The sequence below is a fragment of the Brachyistius frenatus genome, unplaced genomic scaffold, assembly GCF_029030835.1.
Source record: "Brachyistius frenatus isolate BFR_SWC_R1_liver_20210118 unplaced genomic scaffold, ASM2903083v1 Contig_3, whole genome shotgun sequence".
Classification (NCBI taxonomy): domain Eukaryota; kingdom Metazoa; phylum Chordata; class Actinopteri; family Embiotocidae; genus Brachyistius; species Brachyistius frenatus.
In genome coordinates, this window is record NW_027210602.1 from 1,358,374 (window position 1) to 1,378,132 (window position 19,759).

General features: G+C 44.5%; 2 protein-coding genes across 6 annotated transcripts; one reads left to right on the top strand and one right to left on the bottom strand.

The window, feature by feature from the left end:
* Positions 1-2,108: 2,108 nt before the first annotated feature.
* LOC138622728 (beta-1,3-galactosyl-O-glycosyl-glycoprotein beta-1,6-N-acetylglucosaminyltransferase 4-like) lies at positions 2,109-4,587 on the bottom strand. The gene is made up of 2 exons (XM_069701723.1): positions 4,513-4,587; positions 2,109-4,376 (listed from the first exon to the last, which is right to left on the bottom strand). Exon 2 carries the CDS (start codon positions 4,362-4,364, stop codon positions 3,069-3,071), a length of 1,296 nt encoding a protein of 431 aa, XP_069557824.1. The 5' UTR covers positions 4,365-4,376; positions 4,513-4,587; the 3' UTR covers positions 2,109-3,068.
* A 2,781-nt stretch (positions 4,588-7,368) lies between these two features.
* Positions 7,369-18,529, top strand: LOC138622809 (3-hydroxy-3-methylglutaryl-coenzyme A reductase-like). Of its 5 annotated transcripts, none has more exons than XM_069701894.1 (20): positions 7,369-7,475; positions 7,748-8,017; positions 8,150-8,261; positions 8,409-8,496; positions 9,038-9,122; positions 9,287-9,392; positions 9,487-9,593; positions 9,679-9,798; positions 10,346-10,479; positions 11,064-11,344; positions 11,436-11,584; positions 13,056-13,250; positions 13,551-13,709; positions 13,834-13,991; positions 14,094-14,199; positions 14,845-15,015; positions 15,111-15,251; positions 16,714-16,872; positions 17,955-18,103; positions 18,207-18,529. In XM_069701894.1, exons 2-20 carry the CDS (start codon positions 7,856-7,858, stop codon positions 18,259-18,261), a joined length of 2,637 nt encoding a protein of 878 aa, XP_069557995.1. In that variant the 5' UTR covers positions 7,369-7,475; positions 7,748-7,855; the 3' UTR covers positions 18,262-18,529. The 5 variants fall into 5 exon arrangements, with proteins under 5 accessions (XP_069557995.1, XP_069557978.1, XP_069558014.1 ...); XM_069701877.1 differs by having other exon boundaries at positions 7,839-8,017; XM_069701913.1 differs by having other exon boundaries at positions 7,839-8,017; positions 11,439-11,584.
* Positions 18,530-19,759: the final 1,230 nt, after the last annotated feature.

The window sequence follows — 19,759 nt, forward strand, 5'->3', positions numbered from 1 at the left end:
CTCGATGCTGGGCAGCTTGTGAAATTAAACCGTTTAAGAATTCAGTAGTCTAAAGTTCAAAAGAAAGTGGAGAGTTTGTTCTGCGTGCCGGTTTCCTCACAGAGTCTGAAAACCATCAGCTGAGTCATATCCTACAGTTGTCTCAGTATTTTGAAAAAGATTCACCTTACAGCCATGAACTCTGGATGTGTTGAATTCTTTGCATATCAAACAGCTTCAGTTCAGGTAGTGATTTTATTTCACAACATTTACAAGGCAGTTCTTTAATCAGTTTTGCAACTTGATGAGTTCATAACACTCTGAAACCAACCTAAGTCGTTTATGTAAATAATCCCTGCGTTCCAGTATCCATACTACCAGACTGTTCAGTATGCCAGAAACAGATTTAGTACGTCCCAGTACATAGTATGTTAAATGTAGTACCAGGATGTTCTACTACATCGTATTCTGCAGTCTGCAGGCCACAATCCTCTGCAGCAGAAGATGTCACATCAACTGAATGGCCAACCTCCAACCATAAAAGAAAGAAGTAGAGGAAGAGGAAGCCTTAAAATGAAGCGTATTCGTGCCAAATCCCAACCTTTTTCTTTTACCTTCAAATGTCAAACACCCAAAATTACATCAAAACTGACTGACAGCAACCAAACAACCTGATTGGTCCTCAAGCGTATGTGACACACGATCAGCATTTCTCACCAGTTTGGCTGCAGATAAAAAAAAAAAAAAAACACTTAGTGAAAAGTTAGACCTGTCTGAGACTCCTGCTTCTACACGCAGGTGTTAAGTACGCAGGTGTTAAGTTCTCATGTCAGGTCGTTTTACTTACTCGCATGGAAACCAAAAAATGCATAATTTACTGGAACCCAATAAGCCCTCTTGACTCTGTCTGTGCAGTGTTTTGTAACTAAACTGGACAAACGTGTTCTGCATCAGCAAGGTCATAGCTGGAATATTGTGGTGAAGTTCTATTCTTCTTCTGTGTGAGTCACAGGCTGGACAGGTTCTCTTTTCATGGTAATTACTGATGTGGAACCAATATATCTGAAGAGACAGAACTGTACATATATTTCTATCTGTTTTATATTGAATACTGTAATCAGCACTTCAGTGCAATTTGGCACCAATGTTCACTTGGTCCCAAGGATGAACTGTTAAGATTTTGGGGCTCAAAAGTCAAGATCACTGTGACTTCACTCCTTTCCCATCCATCCATCACTTTTCCATGAACGCAATATGTCAGGAACATCTTCAGGGAATGTCTTAAAATTAGGAACAAACATTCACTTGGGGTCAGGGATGTAAACTGAAACTTGACCTGCTGTTGGAAGCTGTTTTACCGTTCTGTATTGCAGTAGCTGTGTAACATACTTCTAAACTGTTGACATGATTCACACAAAAGTTTAGATGGTGCTCATGTTGTCATACACACCCTCTTTAGGCTCCTTATTTTCCTTCTGTGTCCATCACAGACACTGTCACCGCTTTCAGCATTAAAATGATCTCTCTTAGCAGAAAATCCATGCTGCTTGTTTTGTGCCATGATTTTGCCAAATCAAAACATTATTTAGGTTGTGAGAATATTCGAAAGAGAAACCAAACATTTCTACAATTCCCAGATGAGCGACGGTAGGAAGGAAAAACTCCCTTTTAACAGGAAGAAACCTCCAACTGCTCCGGACTTAGAGGTGGACGACCATTTGCCTCCACCGGTTGGTATTAGAGGAGAGCAGACAGGGAAATGAATTATACTATGGGACAAACTGTGACAGATCATGTTTACACTATTCTATTATTTTATTCTATTATTTCTATTATTATCTTATTGCTTCCGTATGCTGCTGTAGTGAAAAAATTTCCCCTCTGGGATTAATAAAGTAAATACCTACCTACCTACCTACCTTACAAAAAGGGGCATTTTTTTGGCACTGATGAAGCTTGTTATCAGCATTCATCATCAAGTCAAGCAGGTTATAACTCAGGTTTTAATGTCGTTAATGTTTTCTTAACTTTGAGTCATGACAATTAAAAAGTGCTATTTGCACAAAGAGTACTGTGGACTTGTTTCATTTTATGTATGCAAGTTTTCTTTTAAATCTTTTTATTTATTTTGCAAACACTTTAGACAGAAAAGGAAAACAGTTCTACCCCCAAGAAGTTGGGATATACAGGATATTACATTCAGTTGCGTGTCGCTTGGAGGTAGTGTAACTGTGACAAACTACCACTGAATACAGAAATTACAAATATAATGAACAAACAAACACATCACTCTGAGGAGGTATGGTATAAAGATTAATTCAAACAAAAGTTGAGACAAAAGATCCCCAAAACAACAACCACGATAACAACAGAAACTAAAGAAATAAAAAAAAAAAATAATAGAAATGAACACCAAAAAAACCAAAAACAAATTTATATATATAAATAAATAAATTGTGAGATTGCAGAAACAAAGGACATTTTTCGGGATTGTTAAAATGTATTAGGTTTAGCTTGGTGGCATTAATCGCAGGTGAAATGTTACTGCCTCAAAGCATGCAGTAGGTTTAATTCTTGGTCGCTGTCAAGGCGTAGCTATTGCATGTTTTGCCTTGATACCGGGCTGCTTTGCAAATACGTCTCACTACATGTAAATGCGAGTGTTTCATATTTTGGGGTGAACAAACTCTGCAATCGAACAGGTATTTGTGATCCAAAAAAAAATCTCATGAATGAACGGACTCAAATGAGACAATGAACACAGTACTGATGCCAGATACACCTGCAGTCAGGCTGTACTGCCAGTTATGTTCACGTCATTTAATCTGCTGGTTATTTCCTTATTTTCTCCTTCCTTTAAACTTTTGGTTTTTGAAACACTAGAAAACTGTGAAAATCTTCTTTCGTCATATGTCTTCAGATGTCTTGGTGTGTTCCACCAACAGTCCAGAATTCATAGATAATCCATGTAATAAAATCTGCAAATTTTCACAATACTAAATATTTACTAATTACTAAATATAATGAATATATCTGATTTGTTTCTAAATATTGTCCAGAGTGTGGCTCTCAGTTAACTTCAGTTAACCTCATGTTAGAAAAGCTTCTGATTGGTATAACTTTTGTTTTTCATCCAGCTTCTCCTCGAGGCACTGAATGAGAACCGGATCAACTTTGGAGTCAACCTTGTTGGCGAACCAGTGACCATAGTTGAGTAACCAACGCATCTCTGCTGCACCAAAAATACAGACGCTGCGGATGTGCGTCCCGGTGCACAACGGGTACAGGCTAACCTCCAGGTACTCCCACTTCACCAGCCGGGTCTTACTCATCAGGTCGGTGATGTCGGGCCAGGACCGGGGCACCTCTCCGGGAACACCGGGCAGTCGGACCAGTGTGGCCCAGAAGTGCTCATCGGGGGAGTAGGTGTCCTCTGACCAGGCCAAGAAATCCTTCACGACCATTGAGGAGTTCATGAATGCGATGAACTCCCGGGACAGCACGAAGTACGCGTTCCCAGTGAACATCTCGATGCCGTGTGGTGGAGGAGGCATTAAACGCTGCGTCCTTACGGGCAACTTTTGGTACTCGAAGCTGACGTTTCTCAGCTCGTGGTAAAAGGTGAACCTTTGCTTCTTGGACCCACTGGGTCGGCAGGTCTCCAACATATTCGTACTGTTCAGCTTCTTAAGCTCCCTCACCAGCTCGATGTTGGACCTGAGGGGGAAGTCTTGGCCGCAGAGGTTGATGACATACTTCCACCTGACCTGTGACCCCAGAAGGTCGGATAGACAGTTGAGATCCGCTCTCAGCCGGCTGATGCCCGCGTAGTAGACCGTCTCCTGCCGGCTGACGATGAAGACGTTGGGCAAACAGCGGGCCAGACCCAGCATGGCTGAGATGAAGTCCGCCGGAGACTTTTGGTCGTAGTGGATGCAGTAGACGTTAGCGGACGAGTACACCGCTCTGATCAGTCTCTCCACTGTCCACGCAGATTTGTGCACAACCAAGGAAAAAGCCAGAGGGAAGGCGGCCTCCTCCTCTGAGACGAACACGTCGTCGTACCCTCTGGACTTCAGGAAGGATGGGCAGCTGGAGGTGAGGTTAACCAGATCTTCATCACTATCCTCCACAGCTGCTTTCCTCCTGATGATCAGCGACTTACCCACCTCCACCGGGTCCATGTCGTAGATCGCCAAGCAGTTAATGTTGTACCTGTGAAATGTCTGAAAGTCTAAAACTGCTGAGGTGGGCAGAGGTTTGGGCAGAGGTTCGGAGATGTAGCTGTACTTCACACAGACCAGCAGCAGGACATACACAGTCAGCAGGGACAGGAGCGTGGATATGAAGTTCTTTCTCCTCAGTCTCAGTAGCTTAATAAACATCTTGTTTTCAATCTATGGAGAGAGAAAAGCTAAAAAAATTAATTAAAACAAGTGGATTTATAATGACACAAGAGTTAAGAGAGGTTTTATGAAGTATGGATCCGGTGACAAATACATTAAAGTGTATTTGTTTTATATAAACACTCACCCTCCTCCAAGTTCCCGTCTAACAAACCGATTTGTCAAGTCACCCTAAAAGTTGATAAAAAGTACAGATAAATTCTGATTTAGTAGAACTGATAACGAAGCTCATACATGATGAATCGCATGGAGAGAAAGGAAGAACTTACCTGTCAGTGGCCATGTCCAGTTTTACGCGGTCAAAGCGGCGTCATCTTCGGAGTGCGTAATCTTCAACTGCATTGCCAAATTTAATTCACCAACTGGGCAACGACTTTCAATTCTTTTTTAGAATAAAGAGGGTGAAGAGGCAGAACCTCCAGCCCGTGTGAGTCTCGGTGAGGAAGAGAGGAGAGAGGCGAGATCTGAAAAAGTAGCTCAGGGAGTGGCAGGGTTCCGGGTGATTAATTACAAATAAGAGCTGCAGAAATATTGTTTGGTGTTTTGTTTTTTATATATCGTATCCAGCGGTTTGATCAGACACCTTCTCCGTGTTAAAGTGGATAAATACACCGAGCTGTGTGGAAAGGAGCGCTCCTCGCGCACAGGTAGACTCTCCTTGCAGCTGATTACCGCGGAGTGAATGAGATCCCCGTGGCTGCAGTCATCTGAACTCACTAAAGCAGCAGTGAGGAGTTCAGAGATACTCTCGGAACTTTTAAACCGCCGGATGTGGTGTGAGTGTAAGGCAGTGAAGGAAGTCGGTCGGAGAAACTTCTGTAAACTTGAGAGCTGAAGACTAACGTAAGCTTGTCAGATTTGTCAGTTTGTCAGTCAAGCATATCTAATGTTTTGGCGATGAACATAAAATCTTAAAATAGAAACAGGAACCATCACTGAGCCTTCATTGTATGCCAAAATAAATGTTTAATCTTGAACAAACAATATTCTTGGCATGCAAGAAACGTTTTCGATCAGGCTAATTCAAGGAACGAAAAGGAATGACATCATTTAACTTAATCATTTAATGAGTGAAAAATAAACCAAAACACTGTGACCTGTTTGTCAGCCTCCTTTTGAGCCCACATCAACATTTATTCACCCGTGAAGTCTGAAGCTTCCCGTTTTCTTTCTCTTTAAATTATATTTGAGAGATTGTGGTAGTTCCTTGGTATGTACAGAAGTTTTAACCAAACGTGTTCTGCTTATTGTTACTTTACTTGAAGGTTTCCATTGTACACTATGATTTCTTATGTGTACATACTGTTTGTGAGAGTTTGACACTTGAAGTCTGTTCTCAGAGGGGAAGATCTTCTGTGTGGATCTTAAATTTGAGTTTATTAAGTATGTATAAACATTTTTGCATCATGACGACTCGTCTTAATGCCAAATCATGGTCCAGTTTACAGCTATACAGCCTGAAATCTCCACTGCACATACACTGAGGATGAACCCTTCACTGGAGGCTGCTTGCATTAAACTTTAGAGCGGAAATACATTTGCATATTTATAAGTTCATGATATTTCAATTAAAAAGGAGTTCAATGGTGCTTTAAAATATGAATTTTCCACGATCATCAGAAGTCCTCAAAAGAGAAACATAGAACCAAATTAAACAAATGAGACAAAATTATTTGAATTTGTCATTTATTTATTGGCTGAGAGGTAAAAGTATGTGACCCTCAAGTCTGAAGCTTTCTGTTTTCTTTCTCTTTAAATTAGTACAAAAACAGGAATATAAAACAACATAAAAATATATGTTATACAGTAACAAATGTTTGTGACAATAACACAAAACAGTGTCAGGTTGTGATTTTAAAATCACTTAAGAGCAAATTATGCAGCACACAAACGGAACAGGTGAGCAGACAGAGATGGTCAGTGGTTCAGAACAGTTAGAAATCAATTGTAAACACAGATTGTTGATGTAAAGGTAATATAAAACCTGCAGCCTCAGAGAGGACCACAAACATTTTAACCTGCCACGAACTCTTCAGTCAATGTTTACTGAATAATTATAAACCAAACAATGTCTAATAAACATTGTCTTCATAATCACTGTAACAATAGCTGTTTAATGTAATTCAACCAAACTGATGCAAACAAGCAACAAAGAGCACAAAGCAGCTTCTTTAACTCACCACTGTGAAACAAGCAGGTGGGATTTGTATGTGTCTGAAATGTGAAAATGATATATGCAGCAAGGCTGCACAATGTTCATTGAGATAATTAGAGAGTGTCTTTAATACAGCTTTATTTGGTTAAAGTTCTTTGTGAGCACAATATAAACAACACCATTTAAACTTGAGTTTACACCTAGAGTGTAGCTCATAACTGACTCAAATTGTAGAAAATTACTAAAAAAAAAAAGAAAAGAAAAAAGAAGCATATCACCTATAACCTTAGGACATTTTGGTCTGAGGTTATTACACTAAGTAGTTTAACACAAAAATAACTGCAGTCTGGGAGAAGTACTCACAATCAGTCAACTATGGCAGGTAATTTGCCAGTTGAAAATACATTAAAAAAACAAAACCTATACAAGTCATATATTTTAATGGTGGTGAAGTTTTGTAGCAAATACTGACCTTTAAAAGTATGTTTTTAAAGTTAAATCGCATACAGATAAAATAATTGAACAATCAAATGGTTTTTTTTTCTATATCCATCTATCCATCCATCTATAAGGAGTAAACATCATCAGTTCATATGACTTGCATATGACAGGGAATTTAAACCCCCTGGTGGCCGAATTGTTTTTAAATCTTATTTTAATATCCAGTAAAATGTATAACATGTAATATATAATATATATTACTCGAAGTGTATACAAGTTTAAAAAGTAAACGTGTCTTTCAGGGAGATTTTACTCAGCCTCTCTCTGCTTCCCCTTTGGCCCCGCCCTATGACGTTGCACGTGACGTCGGGACTTCCGCAATCGCCATGTTGGTTTCGCCACAACATTGTCGCTGGCGTACCGAAACGACTTATGGAAGCAGCACCATCACTATGGAAAGGACACTCTGACCACGGAGAAAGTCACCTTTGGAAGTACGTGAATTCGTTTTGGATACTACAAAACAACAATCGCGAAAGGTGTCATTAGGCTTGGGGACACGTTGACCCCGGTGACGGGCTGTGGAAGTTATTCCGGGTGTTAAAGCTAATGTGGCTAATGCTAACCAACAGCAAGGGTAACTCGCGGCTAACGACGTAGACACGAGCCCTGTAAGCACACCGGAGTGAATCTGTGGTTGTTGTTGTTGTTGTTGTTGTTGTTGTTATTATTGTTGTTGTTTTTAACTAACGGCTAATCTTTCTAGGTAGTAGGCCTTCAAAAATAAGATGCTCCAGCTGTCGGCTAACCACCCAGGGTCGTACTGCCAGTGATGGGGTGATGTGTTTGTAACGCAGGAAGGCACCCTGAGACCATGTTGGCCCGTCTGTTCAGGCTCCACGGCCTGCTGGTGGCCTCCCACCCGTGGGAGGTGATAGTGGGGACCCTGGCTCTCACCGTGTGCCTCATGTCCATGAACAGCCTCGCGGCCAGCAGCCAGATGTGCAGCTGGAACGAGTGCCCCAAAGTGGAGGAGGTGAGGCCGGAGTGGGTGGGGCAGGAAGAAGTGGTGTGTGTGTGTGTGTGTGTGTGTGTGTGTGTGTGTGTGTGTGTGTGTGTGTGTGTGTGTGTGTGTGTGTGTTTTAACAACAGGACATGTGTGTTCCAGAAAATCCACAGCAGCGACATCATCATCCTGACAGTCACCCGCTGCATGGCCATCATTTATATCTATTTCCAGTTCAAGAATCTCCAACAACTGGGGTCCAAATATATACTGGGTCAGTACAATGACACGCTGTAGAATGTATTGGAGCTTATAACTTTTACATTCGACCCGCATGTCACATGATATTGTAAATAAAACTTCAGATAGCGAGCATGATTTGAGTAAACTTGTCAACTTCCTTTTTCCTGTCTGTCTGCAGGTATCGCCGGATTGTTCACAGTATTCTCCAGCTTTGTTTTCAGTACAGTGGTCATCCACTTCTTTGGGAAAGAGCTGACAGGACTTAAGTAAGTCCTCCGAATGCACGATCAGTTTTATTTATTAGATACAAAATAAGGCAATAAAATGAAATGAAATAAATTAAAAACATCACGCAAGAGTTATACATGAGCAGTGAATGGTACTTGAGTGAACTTGAGTACACGTCATAAGGCACAGAGATTCAAAATTACATCATCGAAAGAATGTTGGTAAGAAATGTTCAAAAAGGACGTTTTTAACACAGTATTGGGTGTGTAGTAAAAACAGTGAAGAATAGATGGACAAGAGACTGGCAGGATGCTTCAAATGTTTGAAATACGAGTCAGGGGTCATTATAAAGGTGTTTAAAGATGTAATTTATCTATGAGTTACTTTTTAAAACTTACTGCACATCTAATCATCATGAATTTTAAAGACAGATTTTTGGAGGCGTGATGCTCAATTTAGAACTCTACAGCCCTTTCAGATTCACAGAGTCCCTTGAGTCGGCAAATTGATGTTTCATTCTGAAATGATCAGATCACATGGTTTTCCTGATTGACCTTTGACCCCCTCCTGCCCCTGCAGCGAAGCCCTGCCCTTCTTCCTCCTGCTCATCGACCTGTCCAAAGCCTGCACGTTGGCCAAGTTTGCTCTCAGCTCGAATTCTCAGGTAACGACACGCACGCACACACACACACACACACACACACACACACACACACACACACACACACACACACACACACACACACACACACACACACCTGCTCCCACCGTGTGTATGTGTGTGCTGTGACTGTGTCACTGCCTCATGACATCTGATGATGTGTACAGGAGGAGGTGAGGGAGAACATTTCCCAGGGCATGGCCATCCTGGGCCCCACCTTCACCCTGGACGCCCTGGTGGAGTGTCTGGTGATCGGAGTGGGCACCATGTCAGGTGAGGTGTCTCTGAAGCTCCGCCTCCTGCTCTGTGTGTCTCCGTGTGTGTTGATGGTGACGAGGAGGAGATGACCTTCTTGTTGTTTCTCCAGGCGTGCCTCAGCTGGAGATCATGTGCTGCTTCGGCTGCATGTCCGTTCTGGCCAACTACTTTGTCTTCATGACGTTCTTTCCTGCGTGCGTCTCGCTGGTCCTGGAGGTAAGAGGGACGCGTCGCCGTCTGATTGGACGAGGACACGGCGCGCTTGAATCTCACTGCTCTGTGCTCTTGTGTGTGCACGTAGCTGTCGAGGGAAAGTCGCGAGGGCCGTCCCATCTGGCAGCTGAGCCACTTTGCTCTTGTGCTGGCTGAGGAGGAGGATAACAAGCCCAACCCTGTGACGCAAAGGGTTAAAATCATCATGGTGAGCGACTGTTTTCAGTGCCGAAAGTGTCGATTCGTTAAAAACACTCGAGGCTACGGCTGCAAGATTCAGGATGAAATCAGAATCTCCGTTTTCTTGCTTAGAATTACGATCACAATTCTCCGTTTCAATTTTTTTTCACAACACAAATATGATGGTGCTTCACAGCTTCACGAGTCCGACACTGAACGTTACAAACCATCATCCCCAGTCGCTGCATTTATTAAACGCAACCTCCGAAGGAGGATTTTTCGGAACTTCTTCTTTGTCATCGTCGTGTCTCTCTGGGTTTATTTTTCTTTACTGACGGTTTCTGCTGCATCACATGCTGGAACGCCACGTTGGTATTTGTTGAGAGAGGAAGTACAAACTCTTGTAGAATCATTGTAGAAATTAGATACATTTTTGAATTCGATTAATCGTGCATCCTGACTGCAGACTGTCAGTCATCGCCCCTCTGCATCCACATTGTGTTGTGGACGATCATGTTGGAAGTTTGATTCACTGAATGTACACGATAAAGGAAGTGTTAACTGTCATGTTTCAGTCTCTGGGCCTGGCCTTGGTTCACACCCACACCCGACTAACAGCCGAGCATTTGGGTCAGAACCGCACAGCGGAGGGGCCCGTCGCTCAGAGGCTGGACTCTACTGGTACTGTGTGGCCTCTGCAGCTCACCAGGTAAAAACTACAGCCAGACTGGTTCTGGGTTTTAGAGGCTGATGATACTGATTAACATGGTGCTACCAGACCGAGAAGGACTGTGTCTTTAACCAATCAGCAGTTGTGTAACGAAACACGTAGCCACTCCCACTGCTCCCTGATTGGTCCGCTTTTGGTCTCAGTGAACCTGAACTTGATCAGGGTTTCCAGATTGTGATCACAGCAAAGACTGAAGCTGAGAGTGACAGGCGGGTAGAGACAGGCAAGATACAGATATTGGGAAGTAAAAAAAAAAAAAAAAAAAAAAAAAATCCAATATATGTAAATCAATGTATTGTCTGTGTCTCTCTCTCTCTCTCTCTCTCTCTCTCTCTCTCTCTCTCTCTCTCTCTCTCTCTCTCAAAAATTTGAATTCATCTGAAGCATCTTTTTCCGCATTTCGTTCTCTTAAAAGAAACACATGTTGACACTAACATGACACGGGCCAATATGATCCGATAAAATCAGCTGATCAGCATACATTAAGTCTATTATTAATATGGTTTATTATTACTTCCTGTGCAGTTATATCCACTGATGTTTGCCCCCTCCCTCCCCCCCAGTATGGACCTGGAGCAGGTGATCACTCTCGGCCTCGCCCTGCTCCTGGCTGTGAAGTACGTGTTCTTCGAACAGGCGGAGACGGAGTCCTCGCTGTCCCTCCGGAGTCCCATCATCAGCTCCCCTCAAACCCAAAAGCCCCGGGCAACGGAGGACTGGTGCAGGAGGAACGGCCCCGCCCACAAGATCTCCAATGGCATCTTGGTAACTGGCCGAAGCTCCTCCCCCGCCGCCTCAGACTACAAAGTGTCCCCCGAGGCCGACAGGGCAGTCAGAGAGAAGGGTGAGACTTCAACGACACCTTCAGCTCCTCACGGTGCTGCTGTGTGGCTTCATGCGAGTTGTATTTCTCTCTCCCGGTTCCTCTGCAGCAGCAGCAGCAGCAGCAGCCGCCGCCTCGGTGGCGAACAACCCCCGTCGCCCGTGTGGTGAGGAGCCCTTTGCTGCGTGTGCTCCTCAAAGCTGTCGCGTCTCTGAGCCCCGACCGCTGGAGGAATGTGTGGCCATCCTCTCAGATCCTCGGGTAAGAAAGCTCAACATCAGGTCTCTTTAGTCACACAATCAGTTCAAAGACGAGAACAATCCAAACACCTCGATGAGCTGTGACGAGAAAAGAGGATAAATCTGCGTTTTAAAAAGTGTGTTCAGTAAATATTTACAACCTAACAAATGACCTAAAACTGTAAAAAAAAAAAAAAAAAGAGCTGCTGAACGCTTCCAAGTTTCATCAGTCCAAACATTCGTTCGATAAATGTGATACAATAAGTGAAAACAACAGTAGAAATTACATGAATTTCAGACTAGAATAACTTAGTAAGCTGTCCTGAGCTGTCCAGGATGAAACATATTTGTATCATCTGTTACTTTCAGCTCTTTTTGGAAGCAGATAAAAACATTTGTATAAGTTTATTAAGTTCATTGCACACAGGAGGAACTCTGCAGAGCACATTTCATTTGGTACATTTTAGTTTCTAATGTTTTATGAACGTATTTACAACATTATACATTATACAAGCATATTACATTCAGTAAGCATTCAGAGGGAAAATTCATTTTGGAACATGATCGAAATAAATATTTATGCCCTTTAACTGAAGTAAAAGTACAAACAGCACACTGTGGAAATACTCCAGTACAAGTTAAAGTCCTGCATTCAATTATTAGCAGAAAAATGTACTTAAAGTATGAAGACTAAAAGTACACAATGCAGCTTCCTGTCAGTGTTTTAATATTAAGTATGATGGTTTTGGATTAATATTACTGCTGCATTCATTTTTTAATTATGCATTATTTATTTTGCAGTTATTTAAGGTTGTGCTGATTTGTACTACTTGATACTCTGTCGGAGAGTTTAATCTCCAGTAATTTATCATATTCCATAAAATGATAGTATGATTGCAATACGTATCTGGAGTTTAAAGTTAAAACCAACAGCCCTCTGACATTTTCCCGCTGAGCCAACTGAGTTATAAAATAGTTTATTCTTAAGTAGTAAGAGGATTATCTTAAAGCATAAAGGAACGTTTGATTGTTTATCAGAAAAATTTAATTTCAAAATCACCAACTTTTCGAGTCATATGGTTTTCACTGGACAGGAAGGCTTGGAAGAATTAAAACTAACGATGTCAGACAAATGTAGTGGATTAAAAAGTTCAGTGTTTTATCTGAAAAGTAGCAGAGTGGAAGAATAATGTAGCATCAAATGGAAATACTTGAGAAAAGTAGAAATACTTAAGTACGTTACTGAGAAAATGTACTCGGTTAGATTCCACCAATGACCTTCCAGCTGTTAAAGTTGTAGCTTCACAAGATAACTTGGGAGTGTCGCACCACATGATGTTACATTCGTTTATGTGGCTCAAATAAAGGATGATATAACGTTGGACGTGTTTAAAGAGGAAGCAGAAGCCTAAACTTCTAAAAATAAAACACACAAATTTCCACCAAATCATGAATAAATAAAAATCACTTGTTTCGTGTGTGATGCGGTCCAGAGAGGAGCGCAGATGCTCAGCGATGCCGAGGTGATGAACCTCGTCACCTCCCGTGACATCCTCAACTACAAACTGGAGGCGGTCCTGGAGACGCCAGAAAGGGGCGTGGCCATCCGCAGAGAGCTGCTGTCCCCCAAACTGCCCGATCCCTCCGCCCTGGCCTGTCTGCCTTACAGGGACTATGACTACTCGAAGGTAAAGGAGACACACACACACACACACACACACAAAAACAAAATGTTTAGAGCTTTAATGTACTTTTAACCTTCAATTGTGTCTCTGTTTTTTCATCTCCCAGCAGATAATTTCCTTTTTAAATTGTTAACAGTGAAATGTTTCTTTGTCGTCTAATGTCCCAGCAGATAATTGAGTTTAAAAAAAAAAAAAAAAAATTAACAGGTTGAATGTTAAATCATTTAGTTCAGTAAAATGTGTCTTGGTGGACGTTGCAGCTGTTTATTATGGTCTGTATCTCTGCGTGTCCTCGTCCTGCAGGTGATGGGGACGTGCTGTGAGAACGTCATCGGCTACATGCCGGTGCCAGTGGGAGTAGCCGGTCCTCTTCTGTTGGACAACAAGCAGTTTTACGTGCCGTTGGCGACCACAGAGGGCTGCCTGGTGGCCAGCACCAACAGAGGCTGCAGAGCGCTCGCTGTGAGTGTGTGTGTGTGTGTGTGTGTGTGTGTGTGTGTGTGTGTGTGTGTGTGTGTGTGTGTGTGTGTGTGTGTGTGTATATATAAATTTGGTGCTAGTGCTGACTGTTGTCCTTCCTGTCCAGCTGAGCGGCGGCTGCAGCAGCAGGATCCTGGCTGACAGTATGACCAGGGGTCCTGTGGTGAGGCTGCCCTCGGCGTGCCAGGCCGCGGAGGTCAAAGTGTGGCTGGAGACCCCGGACGGGTTCAGCATGATCAAAGAGGCCTTCGACCAGACCAGCAGGTCGGTACAACACGGACAGACTGAACACAGAATCACATGTGTGACGTGTTTTTGTCCCTCCTGAGGACATGTAGATCATAAATAAGTTTGTACACTTCGCAGGTTTGCTCGTCTGGAGAAGCTGATGGTGGCCATCGCTGGGAGGAGCCTGTACATCCGCCTCCAGTCTCAGACAGGCGACGCCATGGGGATGAACATGCTCTCTAAGGTAAGAACACAGACTGTATATAAAAGTGTTCGTAGCTTCCAGTTCTGAAAAACGAGGCCGATGCAGAAGAGCCTGAAGCTGCAGTACCACCGGGTGCCACTAGAGGTCGGCTCCAAAAAGCCTCCGTCTCCATAGACTCCCATTCAACTTCTCTCATCAAATTCAAAGTCAATAAAATGTCTCCACCAGTTATCTCGGTGTTGTTAGCTAAAGTCACTCCTTCTTATTAGTTTTCTGAAAATAATTCGTCATTAATTAGAAAATAAGCTTCAAAAAGACACTTTTTTTTTTTTTGGGGGGGGGGGGGGGCGTGTCTGTTTGATTGACAGCTGCGGTGCAGTCAGGTTACAGCTATCGATGGGCGGGGCGTAGTATCGTCGGGTTTCCGATCAGATCAGTCAGATCCACCGCTGGCTCCTCCCCCAACTCGTCCAAATATGGTCACTCCCTGCTGGTCACGGACAGAATCTGAACTGAAGGCTTCATAACGTTCACAAACCGATGGGTGACGTCACTGCTGGCTGCTGCAGGGGTCTCCTCCTCCTCCTCTACTGTAAACACTGAAAGTGTGTGTGTGTGTGTGTGTGTGTGTGTGTGTGTGTGTGTGTGTGTGTGTGTGTGCGTGTGCGTGCGCGTGGTCTGCAGGGGACCGAGCAGGCTCTGCTCCGCCTCCAGCAGCACTACCCCGACATGGAGGTTCTGTCCATCAGCGGGAACTACTGCACCGACAAGAAGGCTTCCGCCATCAACTGGATTGTGGGCCGGGGAAAGTCTGCCGTGTGCGAGGCCACCATTCCTGCTCAGGTGGTCAGAGAGGTGACGACGACGACGACGACGACTCGGACAGTTTCCATCAGCCCGTTTGTGTTTCCTCTCTGTGAAACGTGTCTCGCTTGTCCACGCGCGCGCAGGTGCTGAAGAGCAACACGGCCGCTCTGGTGGAGCTGAACATCAGCAAGAACCTGGTGGGCTCGGCGATGGCCGGCAGCATCGGGGGCTTCAACGCCCACGCCGCCAACATCGTAGCGGCCATCTTCATCGCCTGCGGGCAGGTAGGGGGAATCAACCCGACACGCTCACACCTCCCATCGCCGCACGTCAAGACGACGGCGTTTAAACAGTGAAGCAAAGACGTTCATGTGGTGGAACTTATGAAGGACGTTGGTTGTTACATTTTGATAAGAGGCGTCTCAAAGAGCAGATAACGGGAAACAAACGAAAAGATCAAACAATCCCTGTAACAATAAAATCTAACTTCACTGAAGGAGGATTTCATGAAAAACCCTGCAGAAGTAAAAGTACAGAAGTATCAGCAGCATAATGGAGCGGATTCGTCCTGGTTTATTCCCTCTGACTGATATGTTATTATTTATGGCAGGTTAGAGTTGTTGGAACTGTTTAAAACTTCTAGACACCTGAAATGTGACCTCACACAGATTTTTTTTTTTTTTTTTTTTTTTAGACAAACGGGTGTTTTAGAAGCTTGTTTTATCATCCGTCAAATCTTCATATTAAAAGAACTGAAGCTGTCAGATAAACGTAAAGGAGCAGAAAGTACAATATTTCCCTCCTAAGTTCCTCAACCAGTACTGGAGTAAATACACTTCAGCCGAAATCCCTCTGAAGTTCAAATGGGTGAAAGGAAGCTTTAAAGTTGACAATATGATCTGTAAATTAGACAGTATTTCCATTTCCTCAGATCAGGTGACGTGATCATCGTGAGTTACACCGTGGCAGTTCTTTCCTCACCTCCTGTCAAACAGTGTTTGTATTAACAGGTGTGTGTGTCCGTGTCCGTGTCCGTCTCCGTGTCCGTGTGTCCCACGTCTCTTTAAATAGACTCGCATCATAAAATTTCTTTGGCGCACTGAATAACAGCGGAGAATGAGCACCGAAGGTTTCTTTCAGGAAAACAAACAACATCTCTCGCTGCTATCTCATCACAATGACCACACCTGGTCCAACAAGGGAAGGGACGGAGAGGTTTTTTTTTTTTTTTTTTTTTTTTTGCGGCCTGATGTTTTGTTTTTTTATAAGCCTTAGTTGTCCTTAATCTCTCCCCAGCCTCCTCTCCACAGCCCCAGGGGCCCTGCTTTGTGGTTTTGTTGTTGTTTTTCACATCACATGCAGTTCTTCCAATGCTGCATTCAAGCGGTTAAGTCATTAAAAACGATGTTGCCGGGCGACGGCGACGTGGAGGTGTCTGGAAACCACAGAGGCCAACAGTTTATCAAGCTAACGGGGGAGCACAAAGTCACAGAGGGGAGAGATGAGGCCGTCGGGAAGATCGGCGTTTTCCTCAGACGAGGGCTGTTGTACAGGTTATGGAGACAAAACTCTACGTGACTAAAAAAAAAAATTACCACATATTAGCTCAACATCCAGCCGAACGTGAACTTCCACGACCTCCGACCTTTCGGGAAACGTCAGCAACCCCCCCCCCCCTTCCCAACCCCCCTCCCCCTTCCCCCCAGCCCCTCCAATGTTGAACGGGTTTTTGCTGTTGCGGTTCAGGACCCGGCTCAGACGGTGGGGAGCTCCAGCTGCATCACTCAGATGGAGGCGGCCGGTCCGGGCCGGGACGACCTGTACATCAGCTGCACGATGCCCTCCATCGAGCTGGGCACTGTGGGAGGAGGCACCAACCTGCCGCCGCAGCAGGCCTGTCTGCAGGTACCGGCACCTCACTGCGCCGCTCTTATTTTTAAAAATTTATTTATTTATTTTTTTTACCGTTTTTTTTTTTTTTTTTTTTTTTTACCTCCACCGTGTCGCCAAACAGCGACAAAGCATTTTTAAATTAAAAAAAAAAAAACTTTTTTGGGCGATTCGTTTCAAGAACACGCAATCGCAACAAAATCCGCGTTCCGGTTTCATAATCTCGGCCGAAATGGAACGAGTTCGCCTTCCAACCGCTCGGTGAAAAGTTACGCATTCACGTGGTTTGTTTGTAATTAAACCACTTCGGCGCAACCGATGTCGGAACTAAACCCACTCCACCGCGGTCCGGCAATGATTTATGCTCCGCGACGCAACACGCGCGTACATACGCCGGGAGGGAGTACGACGTCGTCACGTCAGCTCATCAGAATACTGACATGATCACAATCAAAGCTTTATTTACCAGATATGTTTTGTTTTTTTGGTTTTTTTTTCCGGGATTCCCGCAGCGGTCGGCGGCCATTCGACTAAAAACTCTGCATTTTCATTCCAATTTTGGACTTTTATCGTTCTAATATTTGTTTAAAAATATATATATCCATCAAATATTAAGAAGCAAAACACCGGTGAGACGAAGCTTTAGGTGCTGCACCTCGGCCTTTGTAATGGCGAGAGAAACCCTGCGTATTAAAAATGGTGGCGAATGACACGGTACGGCACGGATCGGGTTTTAGTTCACATTTTGTATCAAAAAAATAAATAAATAAATAAATGAACGCGAGTGAAACTGAACAAGAAAAGCTGTTCGTGCTTCGTTGAGTTCAAAGTTCTTCACTTCATGAATGAACTGGAACGTCTGACGATTAAGTCGAGCGATGAAACACGTCAGCATCGTACGTAAATCCACGGAAAAAAAAAAAAACCCGCTTCTGTGAGCGTTCGACTGTCGTTCCGGACGCTGTGACAAAGCAAAGAGCTTTTTAACGGCAGACAAAAGAGGAAACTCTCTTCTGATGTGTGACAATAAAGAACGGCTCCAGTTCAGTTGATTAACAGGAAGTCGTCGTCTTCTTCTTCTTCTTCTTCGTCTTCAGATGCTCGGCGTCACGACTCCCAACCCGCCCGGCGAGAACGCCCGGCAGCTGGCCCGCGTAGTTTGCGGCACCGTCCTGGCGGGGGAGCTCTCCCTCATGGCCGCTTTAGCCACCGGACACCTGGTCAAGAGTCACATGACCCACAACAGGTGAGGTTTTTTTAATTTAAAATTTTTTTTTTTATAAACCCGTCGGTGTGTCCGCGAACGTCGCGGTTGTCCCCGCTGACCTCTGACCTCGTCCTTCCCGCAGATCCAAAACCAACCTGTCGGAGATGCCTTCGTCGACGTCCCAGAAGACGGCGTGACGCGAGGCGGCGACGCTCCGCGCGGACGTCCGGCCTTCGGGCCGAACCATCGAACGGAGCCGGCGTGCTTCTCGCCGGCGTCGCCCGACTTGACTGCAGACGTTGATGTTACTAGTTTGCGCCATTTAACTGCATCTTGAACTCCCCGGTATTGTTCGGTAAAACCTCCCCGCTCGTCGGTCTCCGACCTCCCGTGAATCGCTCGACGGGTTCGGGTTCGTTAAAACGTCCGCCGTGACGGACAAAAAAAAAAACAAACCCAAACAAACCGGGTGCCAAAACCCAACGGCTCTTCCTGCCGCACGGAGGAAGGATCTCACCCCTGCGCGGACTCTCGTATGATTTCGTTTCCGGGCGATGGGAGATCTTCAGACCGGCGGAGCTGATATTTGCCAAAAGCTTGCTCGAAACGCCGCCGACGCTGACGTAGCCGGTGACTTCCGCCGAACGGCCGACCCTCTTCCTGAATGTGCCGTCAAGCGTCGCGGGTCGTCCCTCCGAAGCTGAACGGAGGAGCTGCCGTGCGGCCGCTCCACTTCCCGGTTCTAAGAAACGGACAGCAGCTGCCGACGGGGAGGCGTTTCGGTGGCCCCCGTTACAGGCGGGTTTTGCGACTGAAGGAAAACTTGAAGCCATATTAATTTATTAAACCTTCGCGGTGCATCGGTTGGTGTGCCGAACTGTCGGGAAGAACAGGAGTGATCGCCTGCTGCACATCCTGCAGGCTGCCGTGTAGCGAAGCTGAGAAGTGACCTTACGTTCAGTGTCCGTCTCAGACACAGCTGATAGATAGAATAATCAATTTTAAACGTCAAAAACTTGCACTGTTTTATTTAAAAGAAAAATAAACGACACTGCGTTCCTCTTCACGAGGTCTCGTTTGCTTTTTCAGAAACACCCAACACGCACAGACAAAACCGGAGGATGAACTTATTTATTTCACTTTTAAAAACGCGGCAGAAGAAGCGCCGCGTCGTCACAGTACATTTTATAAGTCGACCCCACTGCGTCGGTACAAAAAAACGTGTTTCTAATCACATTCAGGTTAAGCGACATGCCGGGAACTAGAAGGTGCGTCGGAAAGTCGGAAGGTGAGAGTGCGTCAGCCGGGGCGTCGTTCCACCGAGTCCGGAGGCTTCAAGTGGTCTCTCACCCCCGTCTGACCGCCGCCAGCTCGGACGGAAGGCTTCAGCCCGACGACGAACATATCTAGAAATCTATCGTCACACAACATGTCAACAGGTGCTGTCAGCAGGCGGAAGTACGACTAGAAACGTAGCAGCGGTGATGTTCAGGAGATGGAAACTTAAACCGGATTCTCTCCGCTAGAAAAACTCATTTAAAAAAAAAAAAAAAAGTTCGGTGACAGTTTAATTTTTTTTTTTTTTTGCCAGAGTCACAATTATGATTTCGATTTACTTCAAATTAAAGATCCGGTGCGGAAATATGAGAACACAGTTCCTACAAATAAATTGAACAGTCCTGCACACGGAGCGGA

Excerpts from the sequence above, each read along its gene's own strand:
- LOC138622728 (XM_069701723.1), bottom strand. The coding sequence starts at position 4,364 with ATGTTTATTAAGCTACTGAGACTGAGGAGAAAGAACTTCATATCCACG.
- LOC138622809 (XM_069701894.1), top strand. The coding sequence starts at position 7,856 with ATGTTGGCCCGTCTGTTCAGGCTCCACGGCCTGCTGGTGGCCTCCCAC. Across the intron at positions 11,585-13,055 it reads CCATCCTCTCAGATCCTCGG|AGAGGAGCGCAGATGCTCAG; the intron begins GTAAGAAAGCTC and ends GATGCGGTCCAG. Across the intron at positions 16,873-17,954 it reads CGCAGCAGGCCTGTCTGCAG|ATGCTCGGCGTCACGACTCC; the intron begins GTACCGGCACCT and ends CTTCGTCTTCAG.